The sequence below is a fragment of the Charadrius vociferus genome, unplaced genomic scaffold, assembly GCF_000708025.1.
Source record: "Charadrius vociferus isolate BGI_N301 unplaced genomic scaffold, ASM70802v2 scaffold477, whole genome shotgun sequence".
NCBI classification, from domain to species: domain Eukaryota; kingdom Metazoa; phylum Chordata; class Aves; order Charadriiformes; family Charadriidae; genus Charadrius; species Charadrius vociferus.
Window position 1 is genome coordinate 1,549,561 of NW_009649449.1, and position 23,430 is coordinate 1,572,990.

The 23,430-nt window shown below is 47.2% G+C and overlaps 2 protein-coding genes across 2 annotated transcripts in view; both read left to right on the forward strand.

Moving 5' to 3' along the window:
* Positions 1-10,174, forward strand: part of GPR157 (G protein-coupled receptor 157) — a 12,677-nt gene extending 2,503 nt beyond the window's left edge. The window contains exons 2-5 of the mRNA XM_009889650.1: positions 3-290; positions 6,601-6,814; positions 9,230-9,424; positions 9,953-10,174. Coding sequence (XP_009887952.1) covers positions 3-290; positions 6,601-6,814; positions 9,230-9,424; positions 9,953-10,174 — 919 coding nt within the window. The remainder of the gene's footprint in view (positions 1-2; positions 291-6,600; positions 6,815-9,229; positions 9,425-9,952) is intronic.
* Positions 10,175-20,072: 9,898 nt separating this feature from the next.
* The window catches only part of SLC2A5 (solute carrier family 2 (facilitated glucose/fructose transporter), member 5), a 7,962-nt gene continuing 4,604 nt past the window's right edge, over positions 20,073-23,430 (forward strand). Inside the window, exons 1-4 of the mRNA XM_009889651.1 lie at positions 20,073-20,168; positions 20,611-20,771; positions 21,274-21,398; positions 23,288-23,430. The exon at positions 23,288-23,430 is cut by the window's right edge and continues 4 nt beyond it. Coding sequence (XP_009887953.1) covers positions 20,073-20,168; positions 20,611-20,771; positions 21,274-21,398; positions 23,288-23,430 — 525 coding nt within the window. The remainder of the gene's footprint in view (positions 20,169-20,610; positions 20,772-21,273; positions 21,399-23,287) is intronic.

Consider the following 23,430-nt stretch of genomic DNA (forward strand, 5'->3'; position numbering starts at 1 on the left):
GGGCTGCTGGTGGGCACCCATGCCCTCTGGCCGGAGCTGCGGACGCGGCCCCGGCAGCTCCTGCTCTACCTGTCGCTGGCGGACCTCCTCTCGGCTCTTTCCTACTTCTATGGGGTTCTGCAGGACTTCGACGAGACCTCATGGGACTGCGTGCTGCAGGGCGCCCTCTCCACCTTCGCCAACACCAGCTCCTTCTTCTGGACCATGGCCGTCGCCCTTTACCTCTACATCACCATCGTGAGGGGTTCGCCCACCGGCACGGGCTTGCTCTGCTGCTTCCACGTAGTGAGGTGGGTGCCGCCGGCTGTCCCGGTGAGAGCCCCACGCGTGGAGCCCACGGGTGCCCTGCGGCCGGGAGCCACCGCCGCGGTGTGCGCGGCTCCGCCGTGAAGCGCTGGGACGGCTGCTGGAGTCACCTGCTCTTTTCTTAAGGATAACATGCCCTTCTCTAGTGCTTCTCAAAGAGGGATTTTGCGGTCTTTTAAACTAACCAGCCCTGCTTATTCCCTCCCCCCAAGTGAAGAAATGGAGATGAGGAAAATGTAAAAATTATTTGCTTGAGGTCACGTAGAAAAATCTCTGGCAATGTCTGAAAATCCCGGCTTCTGCTTTCCCTCCAGAGCCTGCTCTGACATCCTAGAAATAACGTCATGAAACTCGTGTTTGCAGTACCGCTGTGCTGCTGCCAAAACTCCCGTGTTTGGGATGTGTTTCCACGCGTCCCTGACTTCCCCATGTCTGCCCGGTCTGTCCATCCTACCCTTTCCCCAGGCGGGTTGCTGTAATGTAGGAGAAGGTAGTCTACAAGCGAGGAGGCTGCTAGAAAAGTGCTCTGAAGGTTGTTTTGGCATGTTTGATTGAAAGCAAGACAAAACAGACCACAGTAGCTCTGTGTCTCAGTTTCTGCTATTTAACGAGCTGATTTTTCCACATCGTGTTTAGTAAAAGCTTTCATTATGCAATTTGAGCTTGTGGAATCATGTGCCACCTCCATGCTGAGCAAAACAGTGATCCTTTAGTCCTCTGTGCTGCCGAGCTTTTGCAATAAGTTATAAGAGGAATGATCTGCTTTAAAAAAAAAAAAAAAAAAGCAGCAATCGGGGCAAGTACTGACTTTTCTTTTGTTTCTTAGTCGAATGTTTGTCACCTTTTATTTTCCAACAGCATCATTTGGGAGATGATTGAATTGGAGCTGTGTCCAGGTAAAGGTGGGCCAAAGAAAGACATTAAGGCTGTGTGTGAATGAGGGAGGAACTTCAGCTCCTGCCCTACCTGTTCTCATTAACGCCTGACAGGAAGGTCCGCATGGGAGGCAGCCCGAGGTGATGGCACATCCATCAGGGCTATTTCATTTCAAGTAAATAGTTATAAGAATTGTGGAGAGGATGGAGTGCCAGTAAAGAGCCACATGCTGCTTAAGGATCAGAAAAAAGGAGTCTGTGAGATCGTACGATTCTATGACTTTGTTACGGGCGTGCTGTCTGCATCGGGCTACATCAAAGGGTTGATGCGAATCTGGCCTATTTGTAATTTTCCTGTCTGCTACTCACTTGTTGTGTTGTCTTTGTCTGTACTTTTAACTTCTCCATCTGGTTTAGTGCTTGTCAGCCTCACCAGCTATGGAGCGTGGAGAGAAACAGGCAGATTCACTGAAATAACGTTGGCCATAATCTGTGCACGCTTAAAACTGTAAAAATCGTGAAAGATTGCTCTAACCCTGCGACAGAGAGGAAGGGAGTGTTCAAACTGAACTTCCTCTGGGTGAATTAATTAAGTTGATTTTCAGGTCTTCATGGTAAAAATAAAATGCCATCTTCTGTTCTTGGTGTTGATCCTCTCCGCTTGCTCTGTGTAAAGGGCAGTGTAGATAGCTTTTATCCACCTATTACCACCTTCTGCTTCATAAATGACTCCAATTCTGCACAGAGCTGGTGTTTAAAGCTTATTCCTGCTTTAGGAACTGTGTGAAAAGCCAGAGGAAACAAGTGAGGACCTGTTCTCTGCCCATGCCCTTGTGACACATCTGCCTTCTTTCCTTCCCTGCACTTCTGTCACTACCTGAGAACTCAGTCATCAAATCAAATTCTGGACATCATGCGTGGAGATGGGTCCCCCTCACACCTTTCAGCGCTTCAAAGTCCCACTGGCTGTCTGCGGTGCTTTTCGCCTAAAAATCTTAGTACTGCGCAGATGGGAACCACTGCAACGAGTACAAAAAGATGCTACCGCATGCGTTAACTGCAGAAGGGAGACGAGACCTGTCTAGGGCAAAAGGAAAGGTGGCAAGGGGCAGATGATGTTTTAAGGATTTAAAGACAAGTTTCCAGCATTTTTGTCTGGGCAAAAAGTGGGATTCACACCCCACCCCACACACCCCCTCCCGATAGGTTGCTAATGTAGTCAGGCAGCAACTGCTGTGTGAAGAGTCATTCTGCGACGCTGCTGGAAGGGGTTCCGGGCAGGATGGAGTTTGGCTGTGAGTGTATTCTTCACAAGCAGCTACTCGTAAGGGCAAATGTTTGTAAAGATGAATACTCGTAATGTTGAGTATAACCAGGGACTGTTTGTTCTTGAGCTGAGTGGAGCTCGCTCACTATACATTCGAAGTCAGGACCTGAAAGTTTCTTTTTAGGGAAATCAGGGTGTCACACTGGATGAAACCTGTCAGACGGGTTGGTTCCTTACTGATTCATGTGGTAACACATCCCCTGTTCCGCTGCTAGACTAGAGACCTACGGGCTCTGCTTGGGTTTTAAGCTTGCGCTGAGCTCAGATGAGCTTTGAAAAGAAGCTTACAGTCAGCTTTCAAAATACTTGTGTAGTCGTGAGGTGTCAGTTCTGGCATCCAGAGCGTAAATTTCCAGGCTACCTCACTTGTTCTGGGTTTCTAAATATCAAGTATCATTTAGCTGGGTAATGTCAGCTTTGCTGTGAGAGTAGTTGATCCAAACTTGGGGTGAGGACTAGACCAGAACCCACCTTGGGATTGTTTCTTGCTTTGCTTTTGATAGCAATTGCTGTCAACCTCTGAAGTATTTGCATTTCTTGATCAGGCTATGCAGGTGGTTATAAGCATTTGTATGCTTACTTTTCTGTATATATAAAAAAAGTAAAAATATATGTGTGCTTATATATAAATGTGTGCTTATATATGCTTATAAGCATGCGTATATATGCATATACATATATATGCATGTATATGCAAGTCCGTGGAGTACCTGGGGATCCTTTCGTGTACTATGTATTGTAAGTAGTACATGATTGTGGCAGCGCTGTGTTTCAGAACTGGGCTGAAGTCCCTCGGTGTTGCCTGTGAGGTGCCGGGATCTCTTGAAATTTGCTGTGGTGTCATCATTTAGTTTATAAAAGCTTGTAGGTGGGGCCAGCCAAAGCACCAGCTACCCGGCTGCTGGTGCCTTAGCTTCTGTGTTCACGCGTGCATCTCTGGGAGGAGTCTCGGGTTGGTTTTGGGAAGCTGGTACTTCGGTACCGCAAAGGGTTTGATGTCTGAGGGGGAGGGAAAGCAAAAATTCAACTGGAGTAGATTTGGTCTGGAGTTCTGCTTACAAAGTATGCTCAAAGCTCCTTCCTGAAATTGGCTGGTATATCCAGAAGACCGATTTTTTTTAATTTTTTTTTTTATTATTATTATTATTCCCCCCCTCTCTTTACAGAGTAAAAATTCCTGTCCCCAGCAGTAATCGCCTGCAGGCTTGCTGGTAGGAGGTCTTGTCTAACCTGCGCAGGCAGGTGACTGCAAATCTTCTCTGTTTGCAACAGGCTCTCGGGGGGGCGGGAAGAAGGCAGCTGTGCAGCATAAATCAAACTGTGTTATTAACCAATCTGACCCGGGTGTACTGAGGACAAGAAACCCAAAACAACTTGGGCTGTACGCTGCTATAGGTTAAGGGTCCTTGTCTTGCCTTGTATGAGTGCAGTATTGGTGTTAATGTGGGAAGACGTGCTGGGATGTATGTAATTTTATTAATCGATTGCTGGGGGCTATCTTAGGGCAATAAGTACTGTTGAAGGTGCCACAGAGATGGGATTGCCAGCCGCCTTACGGGGTGCAAGGAGTACCTTCTTTCCCTTCTCTCCCACACTGTGTTTAGAGCCAAGTGTGCTTTTAAGAGGCCCAACCTACATAATTGCGCTGTCTTTGGGGCTCAGAGTAAAATTTCTGCCTCTCTCTGTCATCATGGATCCTTTTAATTCCAGTCTTTGCATATGTCTGGGTGCGTAATACTCTGATTCTTCTGTTCTCCTGTTCTAGGTGAGTATAAAGCATTGATATCTTTAGTCCTTGGGAACTTGTCATTTAGGGCTTCTTAAGAATAATAAAATCACTACTCTCAGTTCTCCTTTCCACTTTTCTAGAATGGAGCGGAAGAAGTTCACTGAAATGCCTGATTACTTTCTAAATTTTCTAACTTCACTTTGGATTTGTAGTCCTTTGGCCTTGGTGTGAGCTGTAATAGCCGTCTGATCCTGATAAAACTATTTAAGTGAAAATTAGCTGCCTGATGTGTGGCAGTGTTCTTCCACGTTCTTCCTTTTACTGGTTTGATACTTGAAGATGTTTTTAAGTCCCTGCCTGGTGGTCTGTTGTTTCCTGCTGTGGCCTCTCTCACTGTGTCTGTATGCTGTTCTCTCTTAAATCCCTGCCTCATCATTTGACCTGGTTTTATCTTCATATAATTCTCTTTCAGTTTCAGGTCACTGTGGAGATCATCTTTTAGGCAAATTACTTTCTTAATACACTTCCTTTTTCTTGTTCCTGGACTCATTTGTGCTTGTGTGCCTTAATATGGTTTCTTTAAGGAGGTGCCAGTTCTGTTGAGTTCTTTACCTTAGTGGTCGGTTCTTCCAAGTGTGCTGAAATTTGAATGTCTCTGCGTCTGTAATCCTTGTTTTCAGGCAAATCACCATTTTTACCAAAACTAGTCATGAGTTGTGCAGAAATTTTCGCAGTGGTGGCAATGTTCGGAATGTTTTTAGAAAGCCTGCTCTGATAATAGCACGGGGAGGGCAGAACTGTCCTTAAATAACAGCACTGGCTTGGATCAGCACTGGCTGTTCTCATCTGAGCACTGAAACAGAATGTTCTAAACATGCTATAAGGTTGACTCTGAATTTTTGACAGCATAATATTTACATGTGTTGTGTGAGTAGGTAAACCCAGACATGATTTGAGAGTAGGAAATAAATTATTTTTGAGATCTAGTATTGTGGGATTATCTCTGATTTTTTTTCAGTGGGGCTGTGGAATTTCATATAATCTGGTGTAGGCAACTGCATAGTCTGATGCATGTGAAACTGATTTTGAGGAGGAAGATCCTTTTCGTGTTCTCTGCAGCTGCTCCAGGCTGTCGGTGAAAGAGGAGTGCGAACCAGGGAGGTAATGAGAGCGATGCAGTGATGGCTTCGTTTTCTTTGCATCTGGAGAGACTGGGAGAGTTATGCTGGAAGTGTGACCTGGGCACCTCTGAAGCATTTGTGTCACTGAGGAAGTGTCCCTGTGCCTCTTCAAGCTCCACAGAACCTTTCTCTGAGGATGAGTGTGGGAAGGGCAGGTGATGCGTTCGGTTGAATGCAGAGCGGTATTTCAGTTGTGGAGTAATTTGTGTTGTACATCACCGCCTGGGGCAGGCCTGTGGGGTCCTGGGCATTAGCAGCACCCAGGAAGGAGCTGAGTATTTATACATTTGGGCTTATGGAATTTTTCAGTTCTTGCTCATGGGTTTTTTTTGCGGGCAGCCTGAGCTGCTGAAAGACTTAATTCATGTGTGTCACCACAGTTGTTTTTTTCTTCTAAATGCCTCCCTATATTTGCCTCTGCTGTCAAGAGAGAAGCCAAAGTCAAAACACAGCTCCTAATTATGTGAATATGAATCCTCTTTGCTTTCTTAGCTTTTTTTTCTGTCATTTCCTTGGCAAGAAACTTGCCCTTTGTCCTTCAGAAGTTATCCCTTTGTTCCCAAAAATATTGCCTACACCTCCATTTAAAAACAAACAAACAAAACCACTGATGGACTAAAACTGTGGGTTTCTTTGTGTGCTGGTCGGTTGTGCCAAGTGTCACTTAGGAATCAGAACGTGGGGTTTGGTTGCTCGCGTTCTGAAAGCCGTGGATGGTCAGCTTGCTCTTGAATGGCTGCGTCCTACAGGATGGTCACCTTGTACAATGCTCTGGCTTTGTCAAATCCTCGACCTCACCTGTATCCAGGAGAGAACAGGGCAGGGTAGTAGGTGGGATGTCTCCTGTTGACCTTGCTGGACGCTAACCGCTTGCTGTGCGGGTCAGGTCCCAGTTCAGAGTGGAGCACATCATTATGCATCCGTCCTTCAGGCCTGGGGATCCAGGTTCCTCGAGGGGGTCCCTAGGAAGTGGATTTGTGGTCCACATTCATGTGCTGTCAAACACCTGTTTGTCAGTCGCTTCCCTTCAGCCTGATGCAGGAGTGTTGATGTTCTGGAAGAGGCATTGGCATCCTGTTGGATGAAGAATCTCTTTGTCTGTCGCCCATTTTCCCTGGGGTGTGGAGGGGCTAAACCGGGTATGTTCTTGGCTTAACCTTGCTCTTCGTCTTCTTTCCTCAGCTGGGGAGTCCCCCTGGGCATTACGGTGGCTGCTGTTGCTCTGAAGAAGATTGGCTATGATGCCTCCAATGTTTCCGTGGGCTGGTGTTGGGTCAACTTGGATGCAGAGGATCGGGTCTTGTGGATGTTGTTAACGGGGAAAGTTTGGGAGATACTGGCCTATGTGACTTTGCCAGTGCTCTACATTCTCATCAAGAAGCACATTAATAGAGCGGTGAGTATTTTGCTGCTTTCAGGTTGGGTTACAGACTTGCTTTGTGATTATATCCTCCCATGCCCTGAAGATTTTGCTGCCTATTTAGCAGCGACACAGGCAGGAATTGCTTCACATACCGCTGAAGCGCATCCAGCACTGGGAGAAGCAGCACACCTCACTGAGCAGCCCGCAGCATCGTTACACAGTGACTTGGCACAAGAAGGCTGTAAAAGCGTTTTGGAAACTTAAGGGGTTATGGGATGTACATGAGTGAAATGTAAATCCTACAGTAAGAATTGAAATGGGATGTGAAGGACAAAATTCAACTTTAGTCAGTCTTCCACAGTTCTGCTTGTACCAAACCTGAGATTGGCATCTGGACTTGCCTAACCTCAGTCATTTTAGGACCTCTAATGATAGTTTGTGTTTATGAATACCTGTTTTGTATTAGCAGCATAAAGCCCCATTTGGGAGTCTGGGTACTATAGCATTAGGCACATATGCGTACGCAATATGGGAAGACACCCTGTCCTAGGGGTGTTTCAGAATTTAGGGGCTTATTTGCTGCTGTGAACACAAAGAATCCAGGCATCCCGGACATCTGCGTAACAGAGAAATCTAGATTGAGAGTGGCAGAAGGAACTATATCCAGAGAGTCCTTTTTTTTTTGTTTTTTTAATATTAAGTTGTATATAGGGCGAAAAAAAAACCCAACATAAGGATCGATGTCCTTCTGGAAAACGCTGCCACTGCAAACCTGCTTGCTGTGGGAGTTTGGGGTAAACACAGATCTGGTTAGGGCAGGATTCCGCAGATGAGTTGGAAGAACATTGTCTTAAGCTGTCCTAAGGGTCCTGGGAAAGGGGAGTTGGGAAGGGTTTGCTAGTGCCAGTCACCGTCACCTGACATAAATCAGACAGGACGCCGTGTTCCAGCCGCTGTCAAAGATAGCAGCGTGACCGCCTGGAAACCTGACCTGTGCTGGGCCGGGCTCTCCCCTCTTGCTCTGCCAGGGATTCCTGGGCACTCTGCTCTCCTGTCCCCGCTCCCAGCCCGCAGTCCCCAACAGGAGCTGTGCCACCGGCAGTTGTCACTCTGCTCTCATCATGGGGGATCTGGGGGCTGGAGCGGCAGCACACAGCGCCTTCTGGACAGGAGAGTCTCTCTTCACATCACTGGGGATTTTGCCAAGACTGGTAGCCTGCTTACTTTGCTGGCAGGAGGTCTCCCACTTCCAAGGAGGAGCAGTAGGCAACCAGGGCTGGGTTTGGGCTCAAGTGGCGCAGTCTGAGAGGCAGGAGAAGTTCTGGAAGTACTTGTTGTGGGGGACGCACAGGGTGTGTGCTATGGGCTTTCCGAATGGAAAGGACTACATGGGAGTGGGTGAGAAGCTGTGCTGAAAGCCCTCAGTAGGGCTTGACTGGGGCCACCGTGCAGTGTTGTCATCCAGCTCTGTTCTGGAGGAAGCGAGGTGTCAGGACTTGGGAGTACTGGAGTGAAGGAGAATACCGCGCATCAAAGTTGTGTATGCTCTGTAGCCCTGATGGTTGGAGGAATAGTTTTCTGCAGGGCAGCTATCCTGAGATTTAATGTCTTCACCCACATTAACACCCTGGTATTCAGCATCGTGTGTCCCAGCAGCTGCTCTGTGTGCAGTGTTGACCTGTTCTTCCCCATCCAGGAATCGGAGAGCATCCCGTAGCTTCTGCCCTAGGAAGGGCTTAATGGGCCTTACACCTCCAGCCACCCTGATCCCGGGCACAGATCCCTGATTTTTTTTTCTACATGTGCTGGTATAGAGAGGCTTGCTGGCTTGCCCAAATCCGTGGAAGCCCATTGCTGACAGTATATGGTCAGCAATCAGGCAGCAGGTTCTACACACACATACTGAAGGACTGGCTCACCTGGGCACAAATTCCTTGTGGAACTTGTTGGCTATGGCCATGGTGAAGGCCAAAAGCTTGAATAGTTTGAGAAAGATGAGCCAGACTTCTCCCTACATATATATATATATATGTATCTGTCAAGAGGGTTTTCCAAGGAAAAACCGCGGATTTACGAAGTGGTACAGCCAGCAGCGATGGGGACAGGTCACTGGACCAGCAAAACTGTTTTGTGGACCACCACTTTTTTTTTCTTAAATTGTTATGACCTGGTTTCTTGGCAACTGCGTAGTGGTATTTGTTATAAAGTTTTAGTGGGACTCTGATAAGGGCCAGATTTCCTTTATTTGTCACTCCTTGGCTTCAGCAGGGATGTTTGCATTAACAAGGGCAGAATGTGGCCGAAGGCTGATGCTCATACCTGTGTCCCTGCTAACTTCCCACAAGATGCAAAAGTTTAGTTTGCTTTGGAAAGAATCCCTGGAGCTAAATGTCTGATGCCTGTAGCTTTTTGTTCACGTTTTTGTCTCCCTCCCACCCTCCACGGAAGCATGCAGCGCTCTCAGAGTATCGCCCCATTCTCTCAAGAGCACCTGCATTTCCACCCCGGACTTCCATAGCAGATAAGAAGTTGATTCTCATCCCTGTCATCTTTATCATCCTCCGCATCTGGAGCACTGTGCGATTCATTCTGACCCTCTGTAACTCCCCTGCAGTGCAAAATTCAGTCCTGGTTGTCCTGCATGTAAGTATTTGTCAGGAAATGCATTAGGAGGAGGATCTGGGAGGGAGATTAGGCTTTGTTGCTCTTAATAGCACTTTTTTTTGTGGCAGGATGCAGCGCACGTTGGTAAAAAACCGGTGCGTGTTGCAAGAACATCTGCTCCCTCCTGGGAAGCGCTGTGTGGGATGCTCAGCAATAGCTGTTCCAGCAGCATCTAGTGGCTGCGGAGAATCACTGCAGTGGGAGCGTTGGGCGATGCCTGCCGCTTGGAGGAAAAGCGGGCTCAGACCAGAGATGTTGGGTGTCTGTCCTTCCGCAGGGCTCAGCCTGCGCCTCCCCTGGACCAGGCTGTAGAAACAGCAGCCCACAACAGCTATCTGGTCTGCTTTTGGGTGTGAGGTTGGTTTTTCTGCATCTGTTTTTCTCACCTAGGTGGAATTTGCCAACTGTCAGGTGGGCAGTACTATAGCTGGTCTGACACCATGTTTGCTCTTCTTTGGGGGGTGCCTGTAGGAACGGCACTGGTTAATTCCTGTCTTGCCCTTGCAGGGAATTGGTAACACGTTCCAAGGAGGTGCCAACTGTATTATGTTTGTCCTCTGTACACGGGTGGTCCGGACTCGGCTGTTTTCCTCCGTTTGCTGTTGCCACTACGATGAGGTGGATTGGCCTTTGCGAAGATCAAACAGCTACTGGCAGCGCCCAGAACCTGACAAGGACAAAGATGTCCCAGGCCCTGAGCAGACGAAACTCCTGCTTCCCAGCACCTGAGCCTGGGCTGCCTACACCTCACTGCCGATTTCTTCTTTCTCGGTAAAGATGTAGTGTGAGTCTTTCCTCCTGCCCTGCCTGTGTGCAGCCTGGTGATGCGAGGGGGGGCACAGCTGTCAGTAAGCAGTTGGCAGAGGTAGGTTTCGGAGGGGGTTCCCTGTCTGACTCCAGAGCAGCTCCCCGTCATGCTCCTTCGGGGTGAAACCATTTATAGAACTGATCCGCTCCCCTTCCCTATGAGCGGGGGTGGTGTCTGTTACTCAAGCCTGTAAAATGAGGAAACAGACCGCAGTGCTGTCTGGCCCACAAGGACAGGACACCAGTGAAAACTGAAGAAGAGGAATTAGTGGCTCCTTCTGATGTAAAATACCATGCACACATACATTTCTTCAGTACTGCACGGTTCAGATGTATTTAGTGCCTCAAGCATTCCTCATAGTGCAATCCCTGCTGCTCATCATCGTAAGAAAGCGGAGGGTGATTCATCCGAGCTTATGTAGAAAGTCTGTAGAAGCAAAAACTTGACAGAAGCTCTTCATTTCAGGTCCAGGACTGGACACTGATGCCCTTGCATTGGTCTAGTTGTGTAAGCATCTTGTTTCCTTGCGCTTGACCTCATGAGTGATAATTGCAGAACGTGCAGGGGTGTCAAGACTTAATCCATTTAAGAGCACTTGGGGTTGGGGCACAGTGTGGGCTTCTGTCTGTGGAGCAGATACTGGTAGTGCTCTTTTCACTAGTAGAGTACAGCTGAAAGAGGTAAAACCCTAGAGCAGCTGTCCTGCCTGCTTAGGTAAATGTAAACTGATGTGTGCAGTTCCTGCAGTCTCTTCAGAAAGAGAGTGAAACCCTGTGCAGTTCTGCGGTTGGGATTACCCTGCAGGGCACAGGCAGTAAAAAGGGCTGAGGCTGAAAGGCACAAGGCTGCCCGGTCATGGGGCACGGCAGGGCTGAGCATCGCAGAAAGCGAGATGGGTGTCAGGTACGGTCAGTCTCCGAGTAAACCTCTCATGTACATGTGTTTAAGGTTTTGTGCTCTGGGAGGACAAGAAAAAAAAACAACGGATTTTTTTTTTTTAATCAGTTGACAATTCTTTTTAATTCATATAACAAGTTTTTGCAAAAAGAACAGGAGCCTCATGAATTGCCTGGGAGAGAGAGCAGCTGTGGGGCTCCTGCAGGCACCCAGATGTTCCAAAGCTGCTCCTATTAGTTTAATTTTAGGCATATTAACAGCATGCAGAACAGCTAAATGATACAGTGGTCTCATGGGACTACAGGCAGGTGCAAGTCCTGCTATTTCCTGAATGGAAGGCTTGGCATTAACTTTATTATATTAATGTATTTAAGTCCCCTTGTACGCAGGCTGTGTAAGCACGGGAAGGTGGAGTCCTCAAGAGCTCGTTAACCCATTTCATGAGGCTGTAGAGGGGCTCAGCTCTTCAGCATCACTAGAGTCTTTGAAAGGTAGATGCAAGCATCTTATCTCTGGCATCGATGACTTCAAGAGGTTTTGCCTCCTTTCAAAAAGCTTTTTTAAACTTCTAAAGGCAACCTTGGTAGCTCAACCTCATGTTAAGCCCACGTGGCTTGGAAAGAGGAGCTGTGTTAAAAACTTCTTGCAGAAGGGCAGAATACTAAATCTTAAATTTTATGAGACTTAGAATTGTGCTGCGTTCAGTTTTTTTTGAGCCAGGCCTGAAGAGAGGAAGTAAAATTGTCACCAACTCGGCTTATGGGAAAACAAAACACAACACCACAAACACAAAAAACCAACCACCCCCTCAAAAAAAACTAATCCAAACAGGCTCCTTGTTCTCCGTTTGCCCTCTTCCGTAACAGAGCTCTGAGAAATGCTTTTGGAGGAATGTGCAGCACGACAGAATTACATTTCCAGCTCCCCGGGGTTCAGGGAAGCACGCTGGTTGGTAAAGGCCAGCTGCTGGCAATAGCACCTGCGCTGGTACAAGTGGAAAGTCTCGGGCCATCTTCACGTCAGCAAGGACAGAGAAAGAATAACAGCCAACAGAGGACCTCTTAGAAGTGCTTGTAGTCCCTAACGCTGAAGCTGACTGCACCTTAAATATAAACAGCGATGGGATAATAGGGGGGGTGGTGTGCAGAAATGCTTGGCTGCTCCTGGCTGGTCCCTCTCAGCCTCTGGCATGACGTGCAAGTGCAGGGCTGGTGCTGGGGCACAGTTCTCCCTGCAGCTTCAGTGGCCTGTGAAGATGACTTTGAAGTCTCTCCTGCCAGACACGGACTGGAGAATTTTAACCCTGCTGTTTCTGAGGGTGGCTGAGGTTGGGGTACCTGCCTGTACTTCAGGAATGGGTCCACCATGCCTCTTCTCAGCTGCTGCAAGGTGATGTCCCTGCGGCTTGAGCTGCAGCAAGCCTGTTGTCCTGTCTCGGGGCAAACCTGTGCACACTGGCTGCGGGAAGATGGGGCGGTCCTGGATTTTTTAACTGTGCTTCATTTTGAGCAGGTGCAGGATCATCCCAGAGTCCCACAGAGGGAGCTAAAGCCTGGGGGAAAGCACCGCTGGAGCGCCTGAGCGAACAGAAGAGGTCCTGCTCCTCCTCGGCGTTTGGTCTTGAACTTTGCTCAGGATCCTCTGGAAGACACTGTTTGGCTGTACTCCAACTGCCTGGTTTTCTTCCCTACTTCCCCTCTCCCTCCAATGTAACTCTTAAAAATTGTTTGGGGTTTTGCTTTCCTGTCTGACAAGGCAAATGTGGTGTGAATTCTGGGGTGAATAAGTATTGTGGTAATAGGAAAACTTTAGTAACTGCTGAACAGGACTACTATCCTGGGCATGGATTCCAGTCCTAGTGTGCGAGGTCTTCCAGGAAGCTCCGGACTGGCTTCTGTTCTTCACTTGAATGTTGGACACCAGTGTGCAAACACTCTTGTTTTACGGTGGTGATGGATGGTTCCTCTTGATGGTTTATTCCTCCTCCATGGTGGTTTGTGGTGGCAGCATAATTACTGCCTCCTGGGGAAATCTGAACTCTGCAGAGTCCCTTGGTGCTCAGGGATATCTGGAGGTACCAGCCCAGCCTCCAGCAAGGACAGCCCTCACCAGCAGCAAGACAATGCCTGGTGTGTGCTCTGAACTCTGCTGAAGCATAGGCTACAGTCTTGCTTTGGGGGCGTTACATCAGAGCTGGGGAGGGAACGGTGTTTGTTTGCTGTTTGGAGATAATGTTTTAGCTTATTTACAGCTCCTCACTTGCTTGGGGTTTTTTTTAAACATTTTCTCCAACTTTTACAAAATAAAGTTTTGCTTCTTTACCAAGATGTTGTTCAAGCGTGTTGTGATGGGTTTCAGCCCGTTGGAGAATTTGGATGAGAGATCTTCCTTCAGGTTTCTTTTGTGTCTATCCTAAAGACTAAGACACGTACAGGAAGACAAATCTTTCCTACCTCTTTGTAGATATGTTCCTCTTCCTATCTTTTTTTTATATGTACAGAAATGTAAACCTTTCATCAGTTTGAGCAACCTGTTCACCAGTATGCATTGTTATAGTTCGTTCTTACTGGCCTGTTGCTGTGAACTGTGGAAAGAACTCTGAGAAGTGAGTGTGTGGCTCTTGTTGCCCTTATGGACTGTGGCTCTCAGCTATGTGAGATTACAAACGTACATAATCATGAGATTGCAAATTGCACTTTCTCCAGATGAGGCCAGGCTGTAAGGTAGGTGGGACTAATGTTGAGGAGAGCTGGTGCTATCCCAGGACTTGCCCAAATACAGAAAATTCAAGTCATTATAGAGGAAAAACCAACCTGAGGCATGGGCAGGCTGACAGTTGAGTATTGCTTGGTAAGTTGCTGTGTGATTCCAAACCCGTGAATGAACTGTTCTGAGATTAGATTCAAACTTTGGCTGTCTCACAGGGCTGGAAGCAGCCAAGAGCCCTGGTGTAGTAAGTGGTGCTGGACCATGGCTATATTCACAACCGGTTGAGTGACAGTGTCTGTTACTGGGGTTGCACAATGATTCCCATGTGGGGTATCTGCTTTTCCGTGGCTTACAGCTGTGCTCAAAGTCAACTGGTTGATCTGGGCAGATGAGGAAAGGAGTCCGGATGCTGTAGACATCAAGCAGGGGAAAGCTTGTTTGTTCTGCAGTGTTAGAAGTAATTGGAGGCTCTTTGCAGTATTTTGGCTGCTTTGTCAGGGGGACTTGCGATGAATCCTTTGTGTCATCACTCTGCCTTCTGACTGTGTGACAAGCCTTTGAGAAAAACGTTAGCTTGGTACACCCATACATGCTATCAGTACTGTTACACTACTTATCAGTACTGTTGATACTGATTTGGTCACTGCAAAATCCTATTCTTTCTCCCCCTCCCCCCCTTTTGTCTTATTCCTAAGACTTGAGTCTCATTGTGCAAGATGATCCCTGGCTCTAGGAGTGAACCAAGGTTCACTGTTGTACAGGAGGATATGCGTGGTGTCAGTTTTACTTTAAAACTTAGAAGTTGTGTGTTTAACAAACCACCTACTTGCAATTAAAGGGTAAATCTTGTTGCTAAAGCAGGGGAGAAGTAGAAAAGTAATTTCTGGTTGTGCCACTACTGTCTTCTCTTTTCATCATGAAGAACAGTTACAGAGGTTACACCGGAGCACTCTAATGCTGCCAAACCTAATGTTTGTAAGACTTAGAGTTGCATAGTACAAGTCGTTCCTGCTGCTCAGAAGCAGTGGGAGTCTCTATTCCATGTATCTTGTAGTCTGTGCAACCCTATAGACAACCGCAGGAATGAATGTGGAGCGGCATGAGCTGGCTGAAGGCAGGTCTTGGCTGACACAGTCGGTGTTTCTGTCCTGGATAGAAAAATGAACCCACTAAGGTTCCCAGTGACAGGACGAGGGGGAATGGGTGCAAGTTGGAAGTTCCGTTCCAACACATGAAAAAACTTCTTTACAGTTGGGGTGACAGAGCAGTGGCACAGGCTGCCCAGGGAGGGTGTGGAGTCTCCTTCTCTGGAGATTTTCAAAACCCGCCTGGATGCAGTCCTGAGTCATGTGCTCTGGGCAATCCTGCTTTAGCAGGGGAGTTGGACTAGATGATCTCTAGAGGTCCCTTCCAACTCTAACCATTCTGTGATTCTGTGAAGGTTCAAGAGGGCAGTGTGGGTATTTTGACAGTCGGGTGCTTCTGCTGGACAAAGTACAGGTGGAGATGTAATATCCAAGCATTCCAAGACTTTCGGAACCATCTTTGGGTCACACAACCCTGCCAACAGAGAAAGGACCAGGCAGTTCGCAGACCGACTCATCAGATCATGGTATGGTAGGCGTATAGATCCGTCTGCTCCTTTGTTTTTATTTTGGGGATGCATCTGTGTGGTTGAGGCTCTTCTGAGGTGGTCTTTAAGGGCAGCAGTGGAAAAGGAAGAAGGTTGGCAGGATGCTACCTAGGGTTGCCTTTGTGCAGCAAGAACAGGGTCTCACTTACCTCTGAGTTCCAGAGCCTCCTGTCTGCTACTGTTTACCTGCAGAGTGGGCTTATTTATCCAGCAACCCCCTTTCCTATTGCTAGGGATCAGACTGCCATATCTACCGCTTGTGAAATTGGCTGGAAGCCATTTGTGCAGCTGATAAAGCAGTATCTGTACATGGCTTATTTGCTGGCAAATCATTTGTTACTTAAATTATTTATTCACCTTGAGGCCCCAGCTGTAGTTCAGGACTTCATATAATACTGAATTAGCCTTGACTGAACATGCAATTCCTTCCCCAAATGCAGGTGAAGAGGCTGCTAATGTCACGCTCTTGGACATACACTGTGGGATGTCTCCTAATAAGTCTCCTTACCGCAAGCATTGCTATCAGCACACTGCAGCAGGGCTGGCTGCCAGCTCCTGATCTAACCATCACTTTTATATAGCTCACTGCTAATGTTCTCCAGCAGATTTATTCTCCTGGAAACTAAGCCTCTCTTCTTAATTATTTTTGCTGAAGATACCAGGATTTCATAGGATCCAGCTGTAAGCACAGACGATGGGGCTGAGCGTAAATGGTTCCCTGTATACGTGCGTGGGAACTCCCACCATGTGGTGGACAAGTGCAGAGGAGAAAAGATACAGAGCTGAGTTAATGTCTTCATGCAAATGCACTCTGGGGTGAAGAGCAGATGTAAGCAGCTTAGTATGTGCTGTAGCTGAAATCAAAATGTGTGTCTCTTCTCTTGTTACTGGCTGTGCTCTTTGCCCAAGTCCAACAAGATCTCAGCTGTTGAAGAAATTATATCCCTGCAATTGCTTTGAAAGTCCAAGAAGTTCATGCACCATCCTGTCTCCCTTCATTGATCTCTTCCAAGATCATCCCAGTGCAAATTACTACCTTATGGATGTTGTTACCAGATTCTTGCTGTGATTGGCAAATATTCGAAGTGTTCTGCTGCCATAAGCAAATATTTACTCTGGTGAAGGATTTCTGATGGCAAACATACATGTCCTGTTTGCTTTTTTTTGTATGTATTGAGATTATTTCTTCAAGTTCAGGGAAGGAGTTTAAAGACTGTGATGGAGAAGTCTCCTTTCTTATAATTACTGAGTATCAGAGTGGGCGTCACTCTGCCAAGAGCTCCAGAAGAGTCGTGGCTTTAAAGAACAGAAATTTCATGTACAAAGTTTGTCCCCCTTGCAATCTCCACGCTTCTGGGACAGAGCGGCTCACTTTCCATTTTCCCCTCTTCTGGCCAAAGATCTGTGAAAGTGAGGACTGAACTAGTTGCTGAGTGAGCTATGACTTGTCCCATTTGTTTTGGGGTGCTTCGAGCAATGTTTGAAGCTGAGCTAGCTCAGAGTGTCTTGGTTAGCACCAGCTAACTACACCCTCAATGGGAATGCAGAGGAAGGTGGCGAAACATGAGTTATGGGCGAAATGAATATTCTGGTTTGCATCTCTCCAGTTAAGAGACCACGTGGTGGGTGGGACTATGAAGCAGGAGCGTTCTTGAGGTGTGATCCACAGTCACGATACCCTAGCAAACAGCACCCTTAAGGATGTTAACTTACAACAAATGCAATAAAAGACAAATGTCAAGAAGTTGAGGGACTGAGTTCCACTATCCTGAAAGCAACAGGGTGCTGTTTCCCTTCCTGTTTTTGGAGCAGAATGCTTTCACCTGGAGGAAGGGAGGCTGCAACCAGGCTAAGAATGCGTGCAAGACACATGAACAACTCTTATTGCTCAAGAGAATGTATATTTTTTTAAGCTGGCTCTTAAAGACAGAGGGACCAATAAGAACAATGTTTGGTTCCAGTTTCCCTGGTTGCTGGAGGTACCTGTGAACTTTGCATTTCTCTGATAATCTCTAGAAATTGTAGTTGACTATTAACCAAATCCTGTACTGTTCAAAGTAGCCTCATAGTGTAGGAGGTTAATACTAAGCCAGCAACACGTGGTACACCTTGCATGCAGAGGGAAAGGAACTAACGTGCTCTGGTGGAAAAAGTGCATCTGCGCGCTGTCACAACCACAAATCTGAGAGGATGAACCTGTTCTCTGTGAACTGCAAAAGTGCCCCGAGCAAACCGATCCGTGCAAGGTAGGACAAGGAGCAGTGTTTTGGCCCAAGGGCAGATACGCAATCTGTGGCTGCGGGAGGGTTCATGCAGTTCGGTTTTACGGCTGCGGTGGTGGCAAACACCCGCTCTGCTGTGGCTGCTCCCGCAGAACGCCCCGTTTCCACCAGCATGCAGCAGTTGCCAGGCGGCATCTCCAGCTGCACCGTCCGCAGCTGCAGGATGAAGGAGCAGCAGCTCTATTGCCGTAGGCTCATCTTGTCCATGTACACATAGCTGGGGGAAACAGCTCATTTAGCAGCTTTTGTGACAAGTCTGCCCCTTCTAGCTGGAGAGATGAGCCTGTCTCCCCCGTAGCTACGCAGCACCGCTGTTTTGAGTCAAGATATGGCAAAAGAAGATCTGCCCTGGTGGCGACAGACTTGAACAAGAAAAGAAAGAGAAGACACGAGGGAGTCGTGCAGAGTAAGGGAATGATGAGACAACAACAACTTGCTTCGGCTGATAGAGCTTGGCGTTGATTGGATGTTTTCTGAAAAGTCACAGAGGGGGATTTTCTGCATAGGGCGTTTCCATCCCCTGCGTTGTCTGTTTGGGCTATAAAAGCCTGTCCTCGGCATCTGCGATTCAAACGCCAAAATGAAGTTGAAAGGAGAGAAGCAGGAGAGCTCCGACTGCAATGAAGATTCGAAGGGGGTAAGTATGCCAGACTCGATGCTTCCAACTTCAGCCTCCCACAGGGACGCAGGGCAAGCTACGCGAGAGCTGCAGGTACTTGTAGAGGGAAGGAGAAGACCAAGATCTTCTAGGCTGCCATATCCACAGCTGAGCTCGCAGGGAGAGCAGAGATGCCTATGTTCTCAAACCCAGTTTGTTTGCCTGCAGTGCAGTGGTGCATCGAGTCTCCTGACTTTGTCTGCAGCTGACCTACCGTGTAACTTCTGCGTGACTTTCCCCCCCTCTGTGTGTGAGGTTTCTTTCCTACTTTCTAATCAGTTTTAGGCTGCAGATGCTTCTGGATGGGGGCTGCCTTTCACAGCAGCGTTTTTGTGGAATCTTGCACAATGCAATGCTCGTGTACGCCAGAAGTTTTCCTAAAATTGTTGAATGTGAATAATTAACACCAGTGGCTCTTTTGAGCTGCTGGGATTTGTTTAATGAGAGCAAGGCAGCCTGCTTTTCATCGCCAGTGGGAGAATGTCAACAGTCTACTCCTAGAAAATGAAGCTGGAAGCTTCAGCTTCCTCCATTACTCTGAGATTGACTTGAATTGACCATTGAGATTGACCGTTACTCTAAGATTGACTTGAATTTTGATCTCCTGCAGTGCCTTAACCTCTGCAGATCTCTGGAGGTGAGCTGCTAGAGCTGCTGAGGAATATGAGGAGTACCAGCAGTTATTTGGACAGCTGTTCCATTAGGGAAATGACAGAACCTTCATGTGGGAGCGGAGTTGGGTGTTGGGACATGAAACCTTGCAGACATTAAGGCTAATGATGGTGACAGAAAATTATATGTGTCTGAATGAAAAATTACTTTATGGACTGAGCAGCAATGAAATATATATTAGTGAGCTATCAAAAAAAACCCCCAAACCCTAAAAAAACCAACCCAGCCCCAAAACAGCTCAGTCAACATAGTAGTGCCAGCCTGAGGACTGAAGAGCAGCTGAATTGTTGCGAAAATCGGGTTGCTTGAACCCTGAGGACTGTGTACCCGCAAACGTGGTTGGTGTTTGATCCTACTCCAGGTGGCAACTTCACCCTTCTGTTTAACTGCAAAGTGCTGCTCTTCGACCCCACAACCAAGCCCTCGCTGAGCTACTTGGATAACTTCTAAGTGGCTTCAATGGCAATCGGATTAGATCCATAAACAGCTTGATCCTGAGATGTGGGAGGCAGAGCAAGCCAGCATGTGAAAGCAGAACAAATGAACAGGAAAGGGATTTTGCCACTTCATGCGAAATCTCTTCTTTTTAAAGCTTTCCTGTGCCAATATCCTGTGTTATTTCACTAACCAATTTGCATGTTGGAAAAAGAATAATTGCATACAACTTTTTCCCTGCGGGGTGGTATTTTAAGCATGGTAACTTAAAAATTATTCATCATCCAAATGATCCATCAATACCAGGAAAGAATAGAAGGAATTACTGTAATGACTGTGTGTAAATCAAGCAGAACAAAATGATTTATAATGAAAACAACCCGTTGGGCTTTCTTCATACAGCAACATGAAGTGAAAAACACAGAAGGCATGTCTTAGGGTATTTCATCATTTTTACTGAATGCCATTTATGCCTAAAAGCCAAACCTCCTTCTAAGGTGGTGTTTGTGTGGTTTTTTTCCCCTCTGCAGAAAATGACACTTTCGCTTGCGTTGGTAGCACTGATATCTGCGTTTGGATCCTCTTTCCAGTATGGCTACAACGTGTCTGTGATCAATTCTCCAGCCCCGGTAGGTTGGACTGTGGAGTGGACCATGACCTGGGAACAGGTTTACATACAAAACAAGGCAGGAGCGTAGCAGTGGGTTACGGGTGTCTCAGGGCAGCCGCTGGTGCTTCTCTGTGCTTTGACTCACAGGGCAGCTGGTGAGAAGTGGTTTCCCAGGAGAGGACAGGGGGATGTTAATCTGTTCAGACTTTGTGCCCGGCAGAGATGGAGCAAGAGGAATGCCTTCTCTTCTGGAAACTGGGCAAATCCTATAAGGCAGGATAGCTTGTAGTAACAGTTCTCTAGTCCAGGCTTCTCCATCCCTCTCTTGCGTTCGTTTTCCAACTCAGCCATTCTGGATTTTATCAAGACTTTTGTGTAAAGCTTTATGGCATTTGTCAACTAGCTTTTACAGCATGAAAATCTTTCTTACTGTGCTAAACATGCTCTGTATCTCATTCCAGTACATGCAAGACTTTTACAACCAAACCTACTTCAACAGGAGCGGAGTCCCTATGGACAGTGGCTTCCAGACGTTTCTCTGGTCTCTTACTGTGTCCATGTACCCTCTGGGTGGCTTGTTTGGGTCCCTCATGGTGTGGCCTCTGGTCAACAATTGTGGCCGGTACGTGGCAGTGGTGTTTAACATCTCTCACCAACAGTTTGCTGGGTTCAGATAAGACTTGCCTCACTGGTCACTCCGGCTTGCCAAGCCCATCAGGAGCACGACTGTCACACACACCGTGATCGTGAGGCAGATGGGCCGGTGATCAGTTGCTGGACTCAGGAATACGTGTTGTCTCCCATGTGTAGAAGGATTTATATGGCTTCAGCATGGTCAAGGCCAGGCTGTATGCTGGGCGCTGCGCCAGGTAGAGAGCAGGGATGAAAGTCCTGGGCTGGGATTTGAGATCGGGCCCTGATCGGGTTTCCTGAGAAACTTCAGTTCTGTCTTGAAGTCTTCATTCCCTGCAGGAAAAATGGGACAATCGCCATTTTCTCTTTGGTTAGTCTTTGGGATGGTGATTCATTTGGGTTTTGGAAACTATAACACAGAGGAGCTCTATCTGCTCTTGGGGCTTTACAAAAAATAAACTGAATCTGTTTCCTTTTCTATTACTTTGCAGAAAGGGCACTTTGCTGATAAATAACCTCTTCTCCATTACTGCTGCAATCCTTATGGGAACCTCAGAGCTAGCAAAAACCTTTGAAGTAATCATCCTTTCACGTGTTATCATGGGAATATATGCTGGTAAGTGAGAGGTTGGATGGTAAAAGGAGAGCAATAAATGTCGTCTTGGCTATGTAAAGGTTTTTTATTCTCACAACAGATGGTTTCACAGGTAGCACATTTTAGCCTTGCATCTGCATAACAATGCTGTACTTGACTGAATAACATTGTCATCTGCATGTTGCAGAAGTACTAAAGTAGTAAACAATGGCAGTGAAACTGGAAATTAAGATGTACAGAGGAGATGTCTGTCTGTAGATGCAGCCATCCTCTGTAATAAGCATCTGCTACCCACTGGAGCTCCAATAGCCAGGAAACCTGATCATGATAGTCGGTTTTCCTAGACATCCTAGAGCAGATAGCCTAGCTTTTTTTTTTTTCCTTTTTTTTTTTTTTTATTTGCTTTTTAACATAATCAGAGACAGAATAATCCTTCTAACTCAAAGCTGTTGGAGACAACACCAAATCCAATAATCCAGTCCTGGAACTGCCTGTTCTTCCTGCAGGAGAAAAGAAATGTTAAAAAGGAGAGCAAAGGGTTCAGAGCCACTGGATTTACCGCAAAGGCAGTGGGAAGCCAAGGAGAAGGGGGTGTGTGAGTTGCTGGTGTAAGTGGCTGTATTAGAGCTACAGTCACATGGAACAAACAGGAACGCAGCGCGGCCGGGTGCCCCACGCGGTACTGGACTGAGTGCGTGCAGCGCGGGTTGATAAGGGTCCTAACAGCATTTAGGCTCGATTAATTGGCTCTGGGCTGGTGTGACTGACATGCTCCATGTTTTATTAGCGAGTTGGGAATTTCCTGTAAAGATAAAACAAGAAAACAAGAAACTGACATAGGAAAACAATGTGATCTGTAACATGCAGCAGTTGCAACTGGTGAGCTAAGGCAGGGAAGTTATCTAGTCCGACGGCTCTGCTTTGGCTTTTGACTCTCCTCAGCCCGGCAGCTGCTCTCAGCACAGCTTCTCTGAATAAATACTAAGGGACCTGTGAAGTGTGATCCCTCTTTCCAGTTATAAATAACTGACAAAAGAATCCGAACTGGCTGTCCTCACTTGCCCTTCACAGCTTAACCTCACTCGCACTGTGGCCGCGGTGTCTGGGGAGGGAAGGTGCTGAGCCACGCCAGCCTGCTTCAGCCTTCGGTAGGACCCCCGCGTCGCCCGTCCATGCTGAAGAGCAGCGCCGGTGCCGGGAGCACCGTTGGCAGCAGTGTTGGATGCAGGGCCCCTCTGGGGCAGGGCTTGGGCAGCGTAGGTCTGGATGGTCAGAGCCACTGTTACTTGAATGCAGTAGTCCAGGAGTCACTGCTAGCGTGTTTTAATCTGGGCAGTTAAAAGACTGGTTACAGTGCGAATCTATACACTACCCCTCGTGAGTTTAGTTTTATAATGTTTTCTAGTTGCTTTAAGACTTGTTTCCATGTATTTTGGCTCTTGGATAACGTCTTGATCACCTTTTGTCACTCCAAGCTTCTGAAGGCTAGGAACTTTAGGCATGTAAGATCAGAGTCTCGTGTGGTCATTTGACTCCAGGAGTTTGGGATTTGGCTCGGGTTTGCAGTGTCAGCATGGGAGCTGGCAGCTCTCTGGGGTTACTGTGGGTAACGTTCCTCAATGCAACGTTCCTCAATATAACCCGTGTCCTGTTAAAGTAGAAATACCTATTCCAGAATGCTACCTGTAAGAGATCTCAAACCAGCAAAGCTCTCTGCAAAATGTTACTGAGCAATTAAAGGAGTAAGGAATTTCTAAAAGCCTGCAAGGAGTCGCATCCCTTCACCCTCATGTCAGCTTGTTTGGATACTGATTTCTTTGGTCTCACGTGGGAAAAAGGAATCTTACTGAAGCTGGCGAGTGTGCCGACATCAGGCTACTGCACATCTAACTCTGTTCTGTAATTACTAGGTCTGGCTTCCAACGTGGTTCCCATGTTCCTTGGAGAAATATCTCCCAAAAATCTGAGAGGTGCTATTGGGGTAGTACCCCAGCTCTTCATCACCCTTGGGATCCTCGTAGCTCAGATCTTTGGTCTGAACAGCATCCTCGGG